Source organism: Microtus ochrogaster, unplaced genomic scaffold, assembly GCF_000317375.1.
Source record: "Microtus ochrogaster isolate Prairie Vole_2 unplaced genomic scaffold, MicOch1.0 UNK4, whole genome shotgun sequence".
In the NCBI taxonomy this organism is placed as follows: domain Eukaryota; kingdom Metazoa; phylum Chordata; class Mammalia; order Rodentia; family Cricetidae; genus Microtus; species Microtus ochrogaster.
The window spans coordinates 14,859,070-14,876,540 of NW_004949102.1; the positions used below are offsets into that span (position 1 = coordinate 14,859,070).

At 47.0% G+C, this 17,471-nt stretch overlaps 1 protein-coding gene across 2 annotated transcripts in view; it reads right to left on the reverse strand.

The window, feature by feature from the left end:
- Positions 1 to 17,471, reverse strand: part of Kiaa1549 (KIAA1549 ortholog) — a 127,525-nt gene that overhangs the window by 59,459 nt on the left and 50,595 nt on the right. For both annotated transcript variants that reach the window (XM_013353271.2, XM_013353270.2), the window contains exons 2-6: positions 12,505 to 15,186; positions 10,088 to 10,176; positions 9,058 to 9,235; positions 3,184 to 3,311; positions 487 to 670 (exon numbers count right to left, since the gene is read on the reverse strand). In XM_013353271.2, the coding sequence (XP_013208725.2) occupies positions 487 to 670; positions 3,184 to 3,311; positions 9,058 to 9,235; positions 10,088 to 10,176; positions 12,505 to 15,186 (3,261 nt within the window). The remainder of the gene's footprint in view (positions 1 to 486; positions 671 to 3,183; positions 3,312 to 9,057; positions 9,236 to 10,087; positions 10,177 to 12,504; positions 15,187 to 17,471) is intronic.

Below are 17,471 nucleotides of genomic sequence, written 5' to 3' on the forward strand. Positions count from 1 at the left end.
CCTGTGTCAGTGAGTATGTGTACACAGGGTGCCTGTGTCAGTGTGTGCACTGGGGTACCTGTGTCAGTGAGTATGTGTGCACAGGGTGCCTGTGTCAGTGTGTGTGTGCACTGGAGTACCTATGTCAGTGAGTATGTGTGCACTGGGGTACCTGTGTCAGTGTGTGTACACAGGGTGCCTGTGTCAGTGTGTGCACTGACTGTGATCAGAGAGCCATTCTGATGAGAATTTTATGATGGAGACATTATACATGTGAGTGAGCAGGAGCACAGGAAAAATCCTCTCTCCATCCAGATCCCATTTACTATGAGCCCCCAAAGCACTCTAGAACAATTGCGTCTCTCTCTCTCTCTCTCTCTCTCTCTCTCTCTCTCTCTCTCTCTCTCTCTCTCTCTCTCGTTAAAAAACAGTTTAAAAGTAGAGATCTACCAACAGAACACCAGCAGCCCCTTCCCCAGTGCTCCTAAGGAGCCAGAGAGTACTCACGTTCTGCGATCTGCAGCACCGGGTAGCCCAGGTAAAAGCTGAACTCCACGACCGTCAGGTTCCTGAGCAGATCGCTCACCTCTGACCCGTTCAGGAAGCCTTGCACGCCTTTAACAGCAAAGATAATGTTCACCGGGCCCCTCCGAGAAGCCACCCGCGAAGAACCAATGGTGACATTCACAATCTGGAAGAGGGGGGTCAGAAAGCACAGCTAGAATAAACCATGGGGCTGGGAGCCTGACTGTGAGATCTGCCACAAGTTCTCTGATCAATGCTCTTCACAGCAGTAAAGTGAAAAGATGTTTATTTTTTAATGACGGTGTCTCACTATACTGTCCTTGCCTCAGAGTGTTGGGATTACAGGTGTGTGTCTCCAAGCCTTGACCAAAAAGGAGGTAAAATTCTAAAAGAAGAGGCACTGGGCACTGGCTTTCTAAGCTTGTTCCTTTATTTATTTAATTTATTTTGGTGAGACTTTAAACACTGTTTACTGGAAATGTCTTCTCCATTAAGTGATGAATTGAATGCATGCATTCAATTCCCACCCCGCCTCCAGCCCCAAATCCCCCCAAAACAACAGTAAGCCGAATGAAGGGTGATAAATCCACAACAGCTCTGGAAGAAAATCAGAGGTTCTGTCAAATCTCTACAAGATGAAAAAAGAACAGGACGGTGCTGAAATAAACCAGAACCAAGAGAAGCAAGAGCCTAAACACACACAAGCAAAGGCTAAAACGGTCTTGTTCTAACCCCAGGGAGCTGGGGAGGCCCACGGGAGAAAGCTGAAGACCTAAGACCAGACAGGGTAGGAATCAGTCCAGGCAGTTAAGAGAAAGCAAGCCAAGAGTGAACTGAAGTGAACTCATCCTGCCGAATACACACCCAGGCCAATGCAGGCAGCATCAGTGCCATCTCCCCGAAGAGTCCAAAGAACTGCCCTCTGAGGAAAGTGAGCCCCTCCCAGAGGAGACCAAAGGCCTCTCATGAGTTAAGACCTCCCCACAAGGAGGGCAGGAATAGATAACTCCAAGTACACCAGAGAACACAAGACCCAAAGAGGAATAAAAAGGGAAAGACATGGAAAACACTCAGCAGGGCCCCGTCCCCAAAGGAGGGCCTCCTGAGCCTGACACAGGGCAGGGCCCGTCTGCCTCTTACCCTCTGACCACAGGCTGTACAGTGCTGTAGGCAGAACCCACATTCTGGTATATTCTGATATAGTCCCCCAGCTCCCAGAGCTCAGCTGAACTCTCCCATCAGGAGACAGGGCTGACACAGAGGTAGCCCTCTCAAGGGGACAGCCAGGCCAACAGCCATAACTAACCCCATTCTCCTTTCCTCACTACCAACCAATCTCCTACTAACCAATGGCCCCCGAGACACAGAAAAGCAGATAGGCATATAGGACAATACTGCAGAGAAAACAGATTTATAGGAAGGACATAGAATAAAAACCTTTTGGAAATCCTCCTTAATGTCCTCAGAGACGCAGAAGGCAACTTGCTAACATCTCGGCGGAGGACGAGATGAAAAAGGAACAAAGAACAATGAAGGGAAATGACCGGTCAGAAATGTCAGTGTGAATGGACACAGCTCAGAGGACAGATGTTCCAAAATCTGACAGAACAAAACTTCATCACCACACGAAGGAAAACAGAGACACAAAAAGTGAATTCAGGAGTGCTAAATCTGGAGTCTTCAAATACATTTCAGGAAGGGAACAGAGAAGGGGGGGGCATACCATAAAACATTAGCAGTTTGATGAGAATATACATGAAGCCAGTCTGGTGACTAGAAGAATCCTCTATGTTTAGACCAGTTGTTCTCAACTTGTGGGTCACAGCCCCTTTGGGAGTAAACTACCCCTGTTCACAGGGGTCACGTATCAGATACTTACATTACAATTCATAACAGTAGCAAAGTGACAGTTCTGAAGTAGCAATGAAATAAATTTCATGGTTGGGGAGAGTCACCACACATGAGGAACTATATTAAAGGGTCACAGCATTAGGGAAGTTGAGAGCCACTTGTTTAGACAGAGATGTGACATCCCTAAGAGCCCCATTAACAGAGGTGGAGCATCTCAGGCAGGAAAGCTGAAATGCCCCAAAGTTCAAAACTTTCAGAGCACTGTCACTAATGTACAAAAAAAAGAAAAGAAAAGAAAAAAAATCCTATTTTCAGTTTAGAGAAACCAGCTGTGCAAAATATTCCAAATAAATGCAAAAGCCCCATCATATGAGCGAATCCAGCACCAAGCCTTTCAGATCTAGGATCCGCAAACCGCTGGGAAAGGGAAGTGAACTCACGCATGACCTCGCTGACCAGACAGCTAAGATCATCCCTATGTGGAAACATTACTGAATTTCTTGCAAACAACCAGCTCTTCAGTTCACCCTATCAGCCACTCTGAAATCTCTATTGTCAAGCTGTAGACTCAATACCTTACCAAAGGTCAGCCCTGGCTCACAGGAACTGGGTTCCCACCACCAGAGGGCATACTCCCTCCCCTCCCCCCCACGTAGCTCTCTTTGCCCTGGAACTTGCACCAGGCTGGCCTTGAACTCATAGAGATCCTCCTGCCTCTGCCTCCAAGAGCTGGGATGAGGGCATGTGGCACCCAGAATGGAGGATGCACTTTGAACGAAAGGCCTTGGAGGACAGGGCCCTCTGCCCAGCGGTCAGTGGCGCTCTCACCTGCACTGTGAGGTTATACGCCCCTTGGTGCTTCCTCACTTCAAAGAGAGCTGTCATCAGGCCCTTCTCAACGCTCTGGGTGAAGTTGCAGAAGCCAGTATCCACACTCGGAGGCACAAACTGCAGTACTGCAAAGAAAGACAGCGATCAAAGTCCCATGAACGAGGAGGAGCCGCTTTCGAGAGGAGGGCTGACAGGGGGGACAGCACTAAACTGACCAAGGCCCCACTGTGTGTATGGCTTCCTTTGTTTTTTAAGATTTACTTACTTAAAATATTAGGATTGAACACACACGACTATCTTAATAAAATGCAGAAGGCTGTACTGAACAGACACTTGGGTATTCTGGCTCTAGGGATCCACAGGCATAGGAAAGCTGTGTAACTGGCAGGCCAGTTAGGGATTTCTGGCCTGGAATGAAAACCCTGGTAAGGCCAAAAATTCTCTCCACAAATCCTGGTTGCAGTTACCTCCATCACCCAAACGGATGGTCAGAATTCTCATTTCTTTACTGACAAAAACATGGCCCTGACTATTTGAAAATGAAAGTCTTAGTTTCTAAAGTGGAAATCAATGCCAAGAAAATTTTGCTTTCAAAATTCCCTCAGAGTCAACTTTAATGGAAAGATAAATATCAATAAGGTAAGATTTTAATGTGGCACTGATAGATGGCTGTGAGCTACCATTGCTGGGAGCTGAATCCCAGTCCTCTGCAGGAGCAGCAAGCTCTTAACTGCTGAGCCGTCTCTCTAGGCCCCAGTATTTTTCCTTAAGATCGTCTTGTAAAACATCCTTTTTGTTCTTAGTTAATAGAGTAATTACGGTGAGTGACAGGAGTCTGTTTCTTTCTTCTGCATGTTTATGGTTAAACTTTAACATTTCAACACACACACAACGATGTCTCTGTTGCTCAGAAATTCATTATTTGTGTTGGGAATGTTCAAAATCGTCCCTCTGGCTATTTTGAAATATACAGCTGGCGGCTGGAGAGATGGCTCAGGAGTTAGGAGCATCAGTTGCTCTTCCAGAGAACCCAGTTGTAATTCCCAGAATCCACACAGCAGCTCACAAACACCTAACTCCGGTTCTGGGGAATCCAATGCCCCCTTCTGGCCTCTGAGGGCACTGCATACACATGGTGCAGAGACTTATGCACATACTTAAAATGAAGGTTATTTAAGATTAAGGATACAGCTAATGGTTGTCAAGCATATTTCTGCTATGACATCACAGACACAAGGTCACTCCTGCCCAGCTGCATGCAAGGGAGGGGGTGTTAGCATCTCACACTCTCTCCTTCCTCCCCATCCTGTCTGGAAATCACTTACGGCTTACAGATCCACTTCCACAAGGTAAAACAAAATGTGTGGTATGGGGCTTTTTGTTTCTGACAGTTCACTTAGTATAACAACCCCCAGTTCCATCCATGCAAACTGAAGGATTTTTTCTTTGTGACAGAATGATATTCCATTACGTACATACGCCACATTTCTTCATCTACTCATCTGTCAATGAACACATGGGTTGATTGCCTATCTTCCTTTCTGTAAATACAGGAGCAAAAAGACACAGTGGAGCTCTTTCTCCAATATACTACCTTCAGTGTGTGTGTGTGTGTGTGTGTGTGTGTGTGTGTGTGTGTGTGTGTCAATGGGCCATACAGTAAACTTCTAGCTTTTTATAATGTCTGTATAATCAACATTTCATGATCGGGGTGAAAGTAAGACAATCTAAGCTATAAAGCAAGACCTTGTCTTCAAAACAAAAAAAAGTAAACACTGGAGAGATAGCCCAGCAGTCAACAAAAAGTCTTATTGCTCTTGCAGAGGACCTGGGTTCAGGCCTCAGAACCCACAGCAGGTGGCTCACAACATCCTTAACTCTAGATCCAGGGGATCTGATGCCCTCTGGCCACTGCGGTGCACATAAACTCATTGCAGACATACACACACAATAAAACAAACAAATACATAAATAAACAAATCAGGGCCAGTCAGATGGCTCAATGGGTAAAAGCACTTTCCATCAACCCTGATGACCTGAGTTGGATCTCAGGAAACCACATGGTAACAGAATCTACTCCCACAAATGGTCCTCTAATCTCTATGTGCATGTGCGCACACATACTTAATAAACAAATGCGTGCATACATATGGGCGTGCACACACATGGGCGTGCACACACACAAAGCCTAGCATATGTGAACTCACCTTTCTCTGTGACCTCATCAGCACAGGTTAATACTGTCTTTTGGTTAAGTTGTTCTCTGGTAAGAGCATAGATCTCAGTTTTGTTTTGTTTTGTTTTGTTCCAAGACAGGGTTTCTCTATATAAGCACCCTGGCTACCCTGGAACTCAACCTGCCTCTGCCTCCCGAGTGATGGGATTAAAAGCATGTGCCACCACTGCTTGGTTCATAGTTTTGATGTACATTTCCCTGATTAGTAGTGCTAGGCTTTTTCTTCCCTATTTTATTGGCCATTTGCATATCCTGCTTTGAAAAATGTTTATTCTGGCCATTTCCCATGGAGTGTAGGAGAGGTACATCATCTATACACATGCACATGGACGCCAGAGGCCAATGTCAGGTGTCCTTCCCAACTGCTCTACACCTTATTCTTGAGACTTGGTCTCTCACTGAATCTGGACCTTGCTGATTTAACCAGACTGGCTGGTTAGCAAGCCCCACGGATGCTCCTTTACCAGTCTTCCAGGTGCTGGCATCACAGGGCTTTTTACGCAGCTTCCCCATTAGTGCTGAGGGTCAAACTCGGGTCTTCATGTCTTCATGCCTGCACCGCAGGCTCTTTACAACTAACGCCATCTGCTCAACCTGCCAGCTTTAAATTAGATTACTTAAGGGGTTTGCTGCTCGGTGGTTTGATTTCCCTGCGGATTCTGGAAATGGATACCTTGTATTCTCTCCATTCTGCAGGCTGTCTCTTCATTCTGGCCACCGTTCCTGCTGCTGTACAGAAGACTTACTAATGAGAACCTATTTGTCAGTTTTTGCTTCGGGTACCTCTATTTTTGTGGTCATATCCTCTTCCCCCCCAAAATATCCTAAAAACATTTCTTCAGCGTCTCCTATCAGTTTTACAGTTTAAGATCTTACATTTTGGTCTCAATTTTAAGGACTTTTTTTTTTTTTAGTATGGGGGAGGGGTCTAGTTTTTTTCTCCTCCATAAAGACATACAGTTTCCCAGTATGGTTTCCTAAAGACGCTATACTTCCTCCAATATATGTTCTTGTTGTTTCTGTCAAAACTCTGTCTGTTTCCACAGTTTCTGTTTTGTTGGTCTCCATGTCTGCTCTTCGGCAATGGCCATGACAGTTTGGTTATTATCACTTTGTAACATAGTTTGAGATCTCTTACTATGACTCCAGCGTTCCTTTTGTTCTCTTCAGGGGTTTGGTTTTGTTTTGTTTTGGTTTCCATTCAAATTGCAGAAGACCTCCCACTTCTACCCATGAGGAATGCCACCAGCCCACCCCCCATACCCATGAGGCCTGTCCTTAGCCCTCCCCCCATACCCATGAGGCCTGTCCTTAGCCCTCCCTTATACCTGTGAGGAATGTCATTAGTACTCTCAGAAGAACTGCAACGAATCTACAGATCACTTGGTAGTATAGACATTTTTCTTCTTTTACTTCTTTTCCGGGTAATCCATCAATATCTTTTTCCTTTCGATCTACTGTTAGAAGTTACTGTGTTCCCTTAAAAGTATCACACTGTCTTGTTCTTTCGTCTACCTTGTGTCTCTATATTAATATTTGCATGCCTGCTGGATTCATTTTAAAAAATATGCCTTATTTTTAATATGTACAAATAGTGTGCAGGTGTCTGTGGAGGCCGGAAGAGGGCATTAGATACCTCGGAGCTGGAGAACAGTAGACACGAGCCACACATTTGCTGGGAACCAAATTCAGGTTCTCTGTAAGAGCAGTGGACACTCGCAACTGTGAGCCATCTCTCCAGCACGACCTCTGTCGCCTTTATGGGATGGCTTTTCCTGGGTCCTACAGTGCCAGCTGGAAACATGCTGCTCTGCTCCCAGGCAGTGTCTGCCAAACTCCTGCACCTACAGTCAACATAGGCTGCGCCTCCAAGCGTCCTAATGACCTCGGCTGCAGCACTAACTGTAGGGTGCATGTCAGTTTCCACACCCCACTGGGTCATGGTGGGTGTGTCCCAACATTCCCGATAGGTTGGGGGTGACTCTCAAGGTCTGAGGGAGGCGGGAAGCTCTGGTGGGATGAGGGTTACATATTGAATTTACTTTGAGGGAGTCTCTGCGGGGGAAGCTGCTTGAGGTGTTGCTACAAGTGTTTCCCAGGGACACAAAGCAGGATTCTGCTCTACAGAGACTCGGTGGGCCAAGTTCCTGAGATGGGGCTCCTCAACTGCTTATTCAGGATGATGCTGACTGGTTGATTCCTGGAGCCAAGGATGAATTAGATTACTTCTAAGTTTCACCTCAGAGAAATATAGAAAGCCAACATTTGGTCAGGCGGTGGTAGCAAACACCTTAAATCCTAGCACTTGGAAGGCAGAGAGAGGTGGAACTCTGTGAGTTCAAGGCCAGCCTGGTCTATCAAGTAAATTCCACGACAGCCAGGACTGTTAGACAGAGAAACCCTGTCTCCAAAACCAAAAAACAAACAAACAAAACACCAAAATAACAAAAGCCAGCTTTTTTTTACCACATGAACACATGCGGTGTGAAAGTGAATGGCAAGCCTTTGGGCTCAGTGACTCAGGAGGCCAAGACAGAAAAATCACTGGGGACCAGGAGTTCAAGTCTAGTTAAAAATCTACACATTAGAAGATGTAACTAATAAACAATTCAAATATATAATACTTATTACAGATGGATTACTAAGTACATGGAGACAGAATAAAACGACATTTGGTATCACATGAAAACATTTTTTGTGTGTTTAGTTTTTGAGACAGGGTTTCTCTGTAACCACCCTGGCTGTCCTGGAACTCACTTTGTAGACCAGACTGGCCTCCAACTCACAGAGATCTGTCTGCCTCTGACTTCTAAGTTCTCGGATTAAAGGCGTGTGCTACCACCACTCAACTCCTTAAAACACTCTTGCATCTTCAAAAAGTTTTACCAATTTTGCTTGAAAACCGGTAAAGAAAAAAAATCTTGATTATTTTTTAAGCTTATTAATAAACGTGTGTGAACTTCATGTTGTGTATTCTGCTTTCATACATGACTGAAAGTGCCCATAGTAAAAGGTTAAATAAAACAATAAGCGATTACTGTTAACTTTAGGGGTGATGATATGGACAGATGTGCATCTGGCTTGAATAGTCCTCTTGTAGAGGTACAGGCTGAAACACATGAGTTTCCGTATAATGGCACATGTGAATTCATTAAACCGTTTTCTGTACCTTTGTATATGTTTGGTTGTCGGCCCAGGTGCAATAGCCTCTGAATGACGTCATAGCTACTCAGAAGGCCACATCAGAGATTTGCTTAAAGCCAGGAAGCACGAGTCCAATAAATTAATGGATATTCTTAAAACAATACCCAATTTAAAAATTATTTAAGATTTTGTTTTATGTGCATGGGTGATTGGCCCTCATGTGTCTATGTACTACATGTGTGCCCCTTCCTCAGTTTTCACATTTATTGCATGTGTGTGCGCATGCACGGGCGCACACGCAAGTCGAGATCAAAGTACAACCTACAAGCGTCGGTTCCCTCCTTCCGACCATGTGGGTTCCAGAGATCACATTCAGGTCTTCCTTCATCCGCTGAGCCATCTCACCGGGACAGAAGCCCCAATTTTAGGTAGAGATATAATTAAAATGAATTCTACACACAAACCCAAGCATCTATAGTCAGTTGTCTCACCTGTTTGAACTTGGAACCTGGGCTCTGGCACGAGGAAAGACGGCTTCACAGACAGGATTAAAGGAGTTTGGTCACGCACAAGTTTGCTATTGATGAGGACGTTAATGACTGATATTGCCGTGTAAATAAAAGGACCAGATGTTACCAGAAAAGTGAAGTCTGTGAACAGTTCATAGACCTAGAGAAATAGAAGAGTTTAAAAAGACAGTTCAAACGTAAAGAAAACTGTTGGAGAGAAAAAATAATAAGTAAAACAATATATATGTATATCAGTATCAGCAACTTAACTGGGAGGATAAACACTTCGAAGATAGGCGAGATTTTATTTTGCACATTCCTTTTACCTTTGCCCAACTCTCACAAAAACGGCACAGAAGTACAGGAGCGGCAAGAGAGGGCAGACAGGCAGCAACATGGGCTGAAATGTGAGTTGTGGAAAAACCAGGACTTCGGTCATGTTTACGCCACACAGTTGTTTCCTAGAGCCTCGCTGTTTAAAACAACACAGTGACGGCCACTTGAGCGACTCTGAAGTCTATGGCGACCACAGTAAAAGCAGAGGGATGGGGGAATCTAATTTCAAATACATTTCACTTAATGTGGGAAACAACATTCTGGGGTGTGGTCGATACCAGAGTTAGTGAGACGATCTGCGCCCTCTATCTGCTGCAGGTCTGAGCTCCCGCATGCAGTCCACACCCACCGTGCATCTTATTAGTTCAGCCGGGCCCATTTCACAAGCTCCAGAGCCAGCATGGCTCATGGTCATGGCTCTGCTTAGCCAGGGGGAGGATTAGTAGACCACAGCTTTCTGTAAGGCTCACATGGGTGAATGCAATGCAAAGTGTGGAAATCCATCTCAGTCACACTGAATGCACAGAAAGACACAAATGGACTCGCTCTGAAACCTAACCTAAGCCATGCCTGGAGAGGAGTGAGAGAGAATTCAAAGACAGAGTCCACGGCACTTACCCACACCCTACGAGACCCCACAAGCGTGTCAGACCTGACTCCCAGGCTCGGGGCTCACCTTCAGTTCCACCACACGGTTGAAGTGAATCCTCAACACTTCTTTGATTGATGTAATGATATACTCCTGCACAGCTCGCCTGGCCAGCACTAGAAATGAGAGTCAACCAGCAGATGCATTTTAGTGCGACTAGGAAGCGTGAAGCTGTCACTTCAGGAAGCCACAGCTGAGAGGAAGCATGCTAGCGGCTTGTTTTGAAACATAAGGCCCAGACTAGGACAGAGTAGAAATGTCTACGTGAAGTATTATAGGAAACAGAAAAACCGGGCACAGCGTCGGCCTGGCACGCTGAGAAGGTTGGTGGGCAGGACGGGAGAGCAGCAACTGTGGCCCACTCGGGACAGGAGCTTCCACTTCCCACCTTCTTCTCAACAAGTAGTAGAATTCCTCCAGCTATGCACCCAACGGGAAAGGTTGAGGCTTTAAAAGCTCTCAGAAGTAATATTTTTAAAATCATTAGGTTGCTAACAACTAGTGATACCGTCCTCCACAGGAGGAGGACAGCTGCACCGAGTGTTCCAAGAAGCTGCTGGGGAGTGCTAACTACTACTGATGGGAGCGAATTTCTTGATAATGTCCACCTAGTAACATTTTATATGGGAAATAAAGTAGTTTTCATTCCAAAGTCTATTTCTTTCTATTCGTTTTTCACACAAAAGTCCAATTTGAAAATCTGAACCAGGGCTGCAGAGCTGACTCTGTGGTTTGGAGTGCACACTCGAGGAGGACCCAGGCTGATCCCCAGCACCTACATCAGGCAGCTCACCATCTCCAAGGCTGCAGTTTAAATCCATCTCCTGGCCTCCACAGATACCTGCAAACACACACATCTCTACAAATAATAAATATAAATCTGTGACAGCAAGTATGCCTGTCTGCCAGTAAACCTTCCCTTCTATCCCATAATGCTTTTCCTTCCCCCCTCCATTCTATATGCAGAATTATATCTAGTGTTGTTATTCTTATTTTGATTTTATTCATGTACATGTGTGTCTGTGGATTGCATATAGGTGCAGGTGACTGTGGAGAATGGTAGAAGCGGGTCAGATCCCCTGGAGTTAGAATTACAGGCAGTTGTGGGCATCCGTCATGGGTGCTGGGGCTCAAACTCTGGTCCTCTGCAAGAGCAGCACACTCTTTTAACCACCGAGCCATCTCTCTAGTGATTATCCTATCTTAGATTATTAAAACTTGAGACAGAACCAGCCCTCATTCGTTCATTATAAAAACAAATGCTTAGGCTCTGTGGTTGTTTCTCTAGTAACTACTCAGTGGCTCGTGGTGAGAAGGCGGGGAGCATCACCTGCTCAGTTCTTTAGTTCCCAAACCATTACAACAAATCCACGGCCCCTGTCTGCCTACCTTGGCTGATCCCACCAACAGCCAGCTGGCATGGCCTGCCAGGCTCTGAGTGGCCAAGACTATGCCATAAATGACACACTGGAAAACGAAATGAGGAGGAAGGGAATGAGGGAGGGGGAGGAAAGCAGGAGGAGCCAAATTCAGGGAAAGTGAGGCCTAATAGAAAACCAAAGGCAGAACTACTCAAGAGAGACAGGAGGTGCATGCTACAAGTAGCCCCGTGTAGCTAAGGGAACCACTCAGGATAGCTACATGCTACTCAAGGGGCCCACTGCCCGCCACACATTACCACCTTCTCTGGTTTAAACTGAGGAAGTCAGGACACCGCCACCTTGGACATGGGGACCTGAGTCTGGGAAACAGGAACCATCCAGAAACATGAATCATACACATTGTTTCCCGGTTCTCTACGGTTTCTCCAAGGCCAAGAGAAGAGAGGTGTAGAGACTGTCAAAGATGTCTGGCTCCCCTCAGTGAAGGTCGGCTTCCCAGCATCTCCCTCCGAGCCATCAACACCCTTCATGTGATTCTGCAATACTATTATGGAGCTCCACAAAAAAAAAAAAAAAAAAAAAAACTTTGTCTAGACTCTCTCCCTAGCAGACAGCTGCTACCAATAAGAGAAAAGCCGATATTAAAAATTAAACAAGAATGTGTTTTGCTTCGTGACATTTATGCATATGCTGGGCATTGAGTTCCAAAGCCAAAGATACTACCAGAAGTTCCACAGCCCACTTAAATCTTTATTGTTCTTAAGGTAGTTACTAATACTCAATGCTGTGCAGCTATTTCCTAGCTGTTACGTATTTTATACATCTAAATCCTTACAGTAACCTAAGGAGCCCACGGTCCTTGTTTGACACTCAGGAAAGCAGATCAAGAGACGAAGGGACTGGATGGCTAGCAGGAGGCCGGCCGAGGAAGAGGATGGCTACCCGCAGGTGATGTGAGACCGACACCTACTCTCACAACACGATGGCGTCTCATAAACACTGCACACAAACACCTTAGAGAGGTCCCCTACCTCAGAGAGGTGACTGGAAGCAGGGCCTTACCAGTTGTGATCAAATAGGCATCGGGAACTGTAATATCACACACATATGGCGGCTTGGCTGTGGCCAGTGCTGGTGTACCAACTGTGGCTTCGAGCGTGGAGGTGGTCACAGGACCGAGGGAGGGCTGGGGAGGGGGTGCACTGTTCCCCGGAGGGTTCTGACTCATAGGCTCGCTGTTCAGAGCAGAGTCCACGGTATCACCAGGGGCAGTGCTGATGGGGGGCATGCTTGGTTCCGGGGAGGTATTGGGTGGTAAATCTGTGGGTGTCGATGATGAGCCCATGACTGGCTTTGTGGACAGAGGTGAAGGGTTGACTTCAGGAGCAAGCGATGGGGTGGTTGACGGGTATACGTTAGAGGCTGATTCTGTGCTGGCCGGAATGGCACTGGAGGATATGGGAGAGACAGATGTGTGATGGCCTGTCACGCCCACACTGCCGTCAGAAGGCGTCAGCGTCGACAATGGAGGTGACTCGGTTAAAATGGGTGTCAAATGGAAACCAGCTGGCAGTGATGAGAGGTGAGTCCCAGCAGTTGAGATGCCAAGGGGGGTCTCGGAGCTGGAGGGCACCAGTGTGCTGACCGAGGATTCATGGGGAATGAGTGAAAATTCAGAGACAGAGGTAGCTTCAGAGAAAGCGGAGGGGAGATGAGCGTCGGACTGGACCAGGGAAACTCTCCACGCTTCGGCGAACTTGAGAGAATCAGAGGGGGAGCTTGAAAGCGGGGGCATTTCGGAGTGCCTAGGAAAGAGAGTGACTGTCTTCACGAGGAGGTCTGAACTGGACCAAGGTTGAGATGGCTCTAGACTCGTGGGGTTAGAAACAAAAAGCTGAGGGGACTGTAAACTGATAAAGCTGGACAATGGAAATGTCTCAGCTGTGGTGGGGAAAGGCTGAGAAAGGAAGATTGATGGATCGCTTGACGCCAAGGATGGAAAAGCAAGAACATCTGACCGTGAAGGGGCCGGAGTGCTGAAGTCCAGGACTGGAGTTGAGTAAAAGCTGGATGTGGAATCCAAAAGACTTCCAGGCTCGAGTTCCAAAAAGCTGGTCGGTTCGAGGTCGGCAGAAACTTTAGACTCTACTGAGGAGACGGAACTGGAGGAGGTGGGAAGGCTTAGGTGTCCAGCTGGGAGGGATGGCGTGGTTTGAGCTGCTGTCAAAGAGAAAGATGAGTCAAAGGGGACGCTGGGGATGACTGAGGACGACAGATGGGTCACGCTGGATGGCATCGCTAGCTCGTTGGTGACGGAGAGGCCAAAAGTGGAATCAAGTGAGCTTGGTGTGGAGAGGAGGCCATGGGAAGAGTACACCTGGGTGGTGGCGATGCCGCTCATATCCACCTCAGGTGACATATCCACACTGACTTTCCAGAACCCCACAGATCTGGAAGAAAGGGAGACGACAGGTCTGGAAGGGAAAAGAGTATCAAATACTTGAATATCTTCAAGTTCAGAGAGGTCTGTGCCCATGCTGCTCGATGGAGAGAGATGGCTTACTTCCACCGAGGCTATAGACAGAGTCTCAAGCCCGTCCCCTGATCCCATGTCCTTCTCCGTAAGGCTCCTGGCCAGAGCTTGCTGAGGTGATGAGACAGCACAGGACACACACCAGGTATGTGGTCTCAAGGATGCCTCAGGGTTGAGGACATGGGGATGGTCAGTAAAGCTGGGGACCGCGGAGCTGCGTGGTGGTTCTGAGGTTTCCCCAGCCCTGCTAGAGAGGAAGGGGTTATCCGAAATGCCGGCTGACTGGGTAGCAAAAGACACAGATGACGGCGGGGTTGAAAATAACGCAGAAGGTGGGCTGATAAAAACAGGGTCTGTAGCTGACATGGTTGCACTGGGGAGTGTTCTTAGAGAGATGGCTTCTTCTAGATGTTTACTCCAAGCAGTGGTCCCATTAGGGTATCTGTCTGTGCTTGTGGCCAGGACACCCAGGAGAGGCTGTGACGCCTCCCACAGGGGAACAGATGGCTGCTGAGTCACGCCACCGTCAACCGGCTGAGACACTGAAATCCAGGAGCTGGAAAGGAGGTCTTCTGCGCCCTCGGTTATGGAAGCTACAATCTCTGGCAAAGCCTTGCTTGATAACTGGCTGTGAACTTCCGTAGGATGAAGCACCAAACTCCTACTAGGAGTTGGAATGATGCCCTCAGATGTGAGAAAAGCTGACCAGGAAGAGCTGAAATCACTGGCGGACTCAACGTGCGCAGTTGCCTGTTGCGCTGTGTTCTGACATGCGGACAGCATTTCATCCTGCAAAGAAATCCTGGGTAGTGATGGAGTCATCCCAGGCTCTGGCATTTCCCGGGGTGGCTCCAGTGGGCTTGGTGTGACAGAATGCGTTGGGGAAAGCACCCGTGAAGAGGTCCAGGGATCATCTGGCAGAAAGTTATCCATCTCATCATCATCAACCGCCACCTCGTTACTCAGCACGGATCCATAATGTGCCCTGAAGACGCTGTGCTCTGTTGTACTCTGAGTCTGATGTCTGTGATTTAAAAAGGCTGTATCAAAAGTGGTAGCAGATGCAGAGGGTAGGGCAAGGGCAGGGATGCTTGGCTGGGACCCTGGAGTCTCTGGTAAGGCCACATGTGCAGCGCTGGGCATGATGCTTGTCTCCAGCAGGACCTCCTCAGGACTTAAAGAAGGGTTGTGCTGTTCCAGGGAGAGCTCATCTAGCAAGAGAAGCAAAGTTGAGTTAGCGGCCATTCAAAGAGTCAGAGTGTGAACACCTCACTTCGGTTGTAAAGAACCATTCATCCAGAAAATACCCATTCACTAGGGCTGGAGAGGTGGCTTGGTGGTTAAGAGCACTGGCTGCTCTTGCATTCAGTTTCCAGCACATGTGGCAACTGACAACCTTCTGTAACTCCAGTTCCTGGAGATCCAGCACCCTCTTCTCATCTCTGCAGATACCAGACACGTAAAATAATGCAAAGAAAAATTCATACACATAAAATAAAAATACATATAAAAATATCCATTCGTTATTAATAGCCACAATTTGTAGAAATTCTAGTTGGAAGCTAGACAGTGCCAAAAGCGGCACTGCGGTAATCTACACAAAGAGTCACGCACCTGAGCACTTCCTTAAGTCCGCATGTGTGGACACACACCCACGCACCTGAGCACTTCCTTAAGTCCGCATGTGTGGACACACACCCACGCACCTGAGCACTTCCTTAAGTCCGCATGTGTGGACACACACCCACGCACCTTACTTCATACAATCATACGCACAAAGCCATCTGCCCCAAACGTGTGTGAAATGGTGCAGATAATCTTTAATCCATCCTATTTTACGAGTGGCATCTTAGTAAGGGGGGGAATGTGGATACACACGTACAGGCGAGAGAGCGTGCAAACATGAGAGTACATCAGGGTGGTGTAGCCCAAGATCAGAGATTGCCTGCCAATCATCGGGAGCCGGGAGTAGATTCTTCTTCACAGCCTTCAGAGACAATCAACTGTGCCATCTGACAAGCTGACCTTGGATTTCCACACTTCAGAAAGGAGATAGCAAATTTCTATCCTTTACGCCCCAAAGGAAACTGTCTCCCACAACTCGGACTCTTTGTAGCAATTATGTAAAACATGTCCCCAGGTTTAGAACCTACATCATTTCTATGGTCCTAGTAAACTGCTTAGGAGTCCTAATTGAAGACAGGCCAGGTCTTCACTGTCTGTCAAACAGTAACATCCATCTTCCTCGGGCTAGGCACGGGGATCACACGCATGTTGCCATGGTCACTAGAGCACCTGTGGCAAGGGGATCACTTGAACTAATCAATTTAAAAGCAGCCTAGCAACATAGTGAGATCATCTTTTGTTTGTTTGTTTGTTTGTTTGTTTTCGAGACAGGATTTCTCTGCGAAACAGTCCTAGCTGTCCTGTAACTGGCTCTTGTAGATCAGGCTGGCCTCAAACTCAGAGATCCACCCACCTCTGCCTCCTGAGTACTGGATTAAAGGTGTGCACCACCTACTGCCCAGGGTGGGACCATTTCTTAAAAGGAAAACACACAAAAAATGTGGTCAGACAAGCACACTGTCACACCACATAGCAAACACTTCCCTCAGCTACAGATCAAATAAATGTGAGCACAAAAATAAAAATTATGAAACACACAGGGAAATAGAGTGCCATTAAAAGGCCGAGAGGGAAGCCAGGCGTGGGAGCCCACACCTTCAACACCAGTGGTCAGGAGGCAGAGCCAGGATAGATCTCTGTGTTCAAGGACAGCCTGCTCTACATGGTAACTTCCAGGACACCCAGACCTACGTAGTAAGATCCTGCCTCAAAATCAGACAAACAAATAAAAAAGACTGAGAAAACACCCAAAGACAAGGAAAATCACAAGCAGAGCCAGAAAAAAACCAGATGATTGGCAGTAAAAGATCAGACAGCCACTTCGCAGAAGCCAGACTACAATGGAACAGAACCTTCAAAGTCATAGTGGGAGAAAATATCTGGAGCTTTAGATCTGCATAACCATTAAATCTCTGTATCAAAAAGACACACAAGGGGATGGAGGGAACGTGCAGGGGCCGATATGACAACCTGAAAAGCATGCATGTGAAAAGCCAGGTATGGCGGCACACACTTGCAATGCCTACTCTGGAGAGCAGAGGCGGGAGGATCCCTGGATCCCACTGGCAAACAGACTAACTTGTTAAGTTTCGGGCTAGTGAGAGACCCCGTCTCAGAAAGTGAGGTTGGGCCAGCGAGACAGCTCAGCAGATAAAGGTGCTTGCCTTGAAAGCCTGGTGCCCTAAATTTGATCCCTAGGACCCACATAGAGGTGGGAGGAAAGACTCGACCCCACATAGATGTCCTCGGACTCCTACATGTGTGCTGTAAAACACGCATGCACACATGTGTCATAAACACACGCTAATAATAACAATCATCTATTTCTGACTCCCACACGTGTGCTGTGAAACAGGCATGCACACATGTG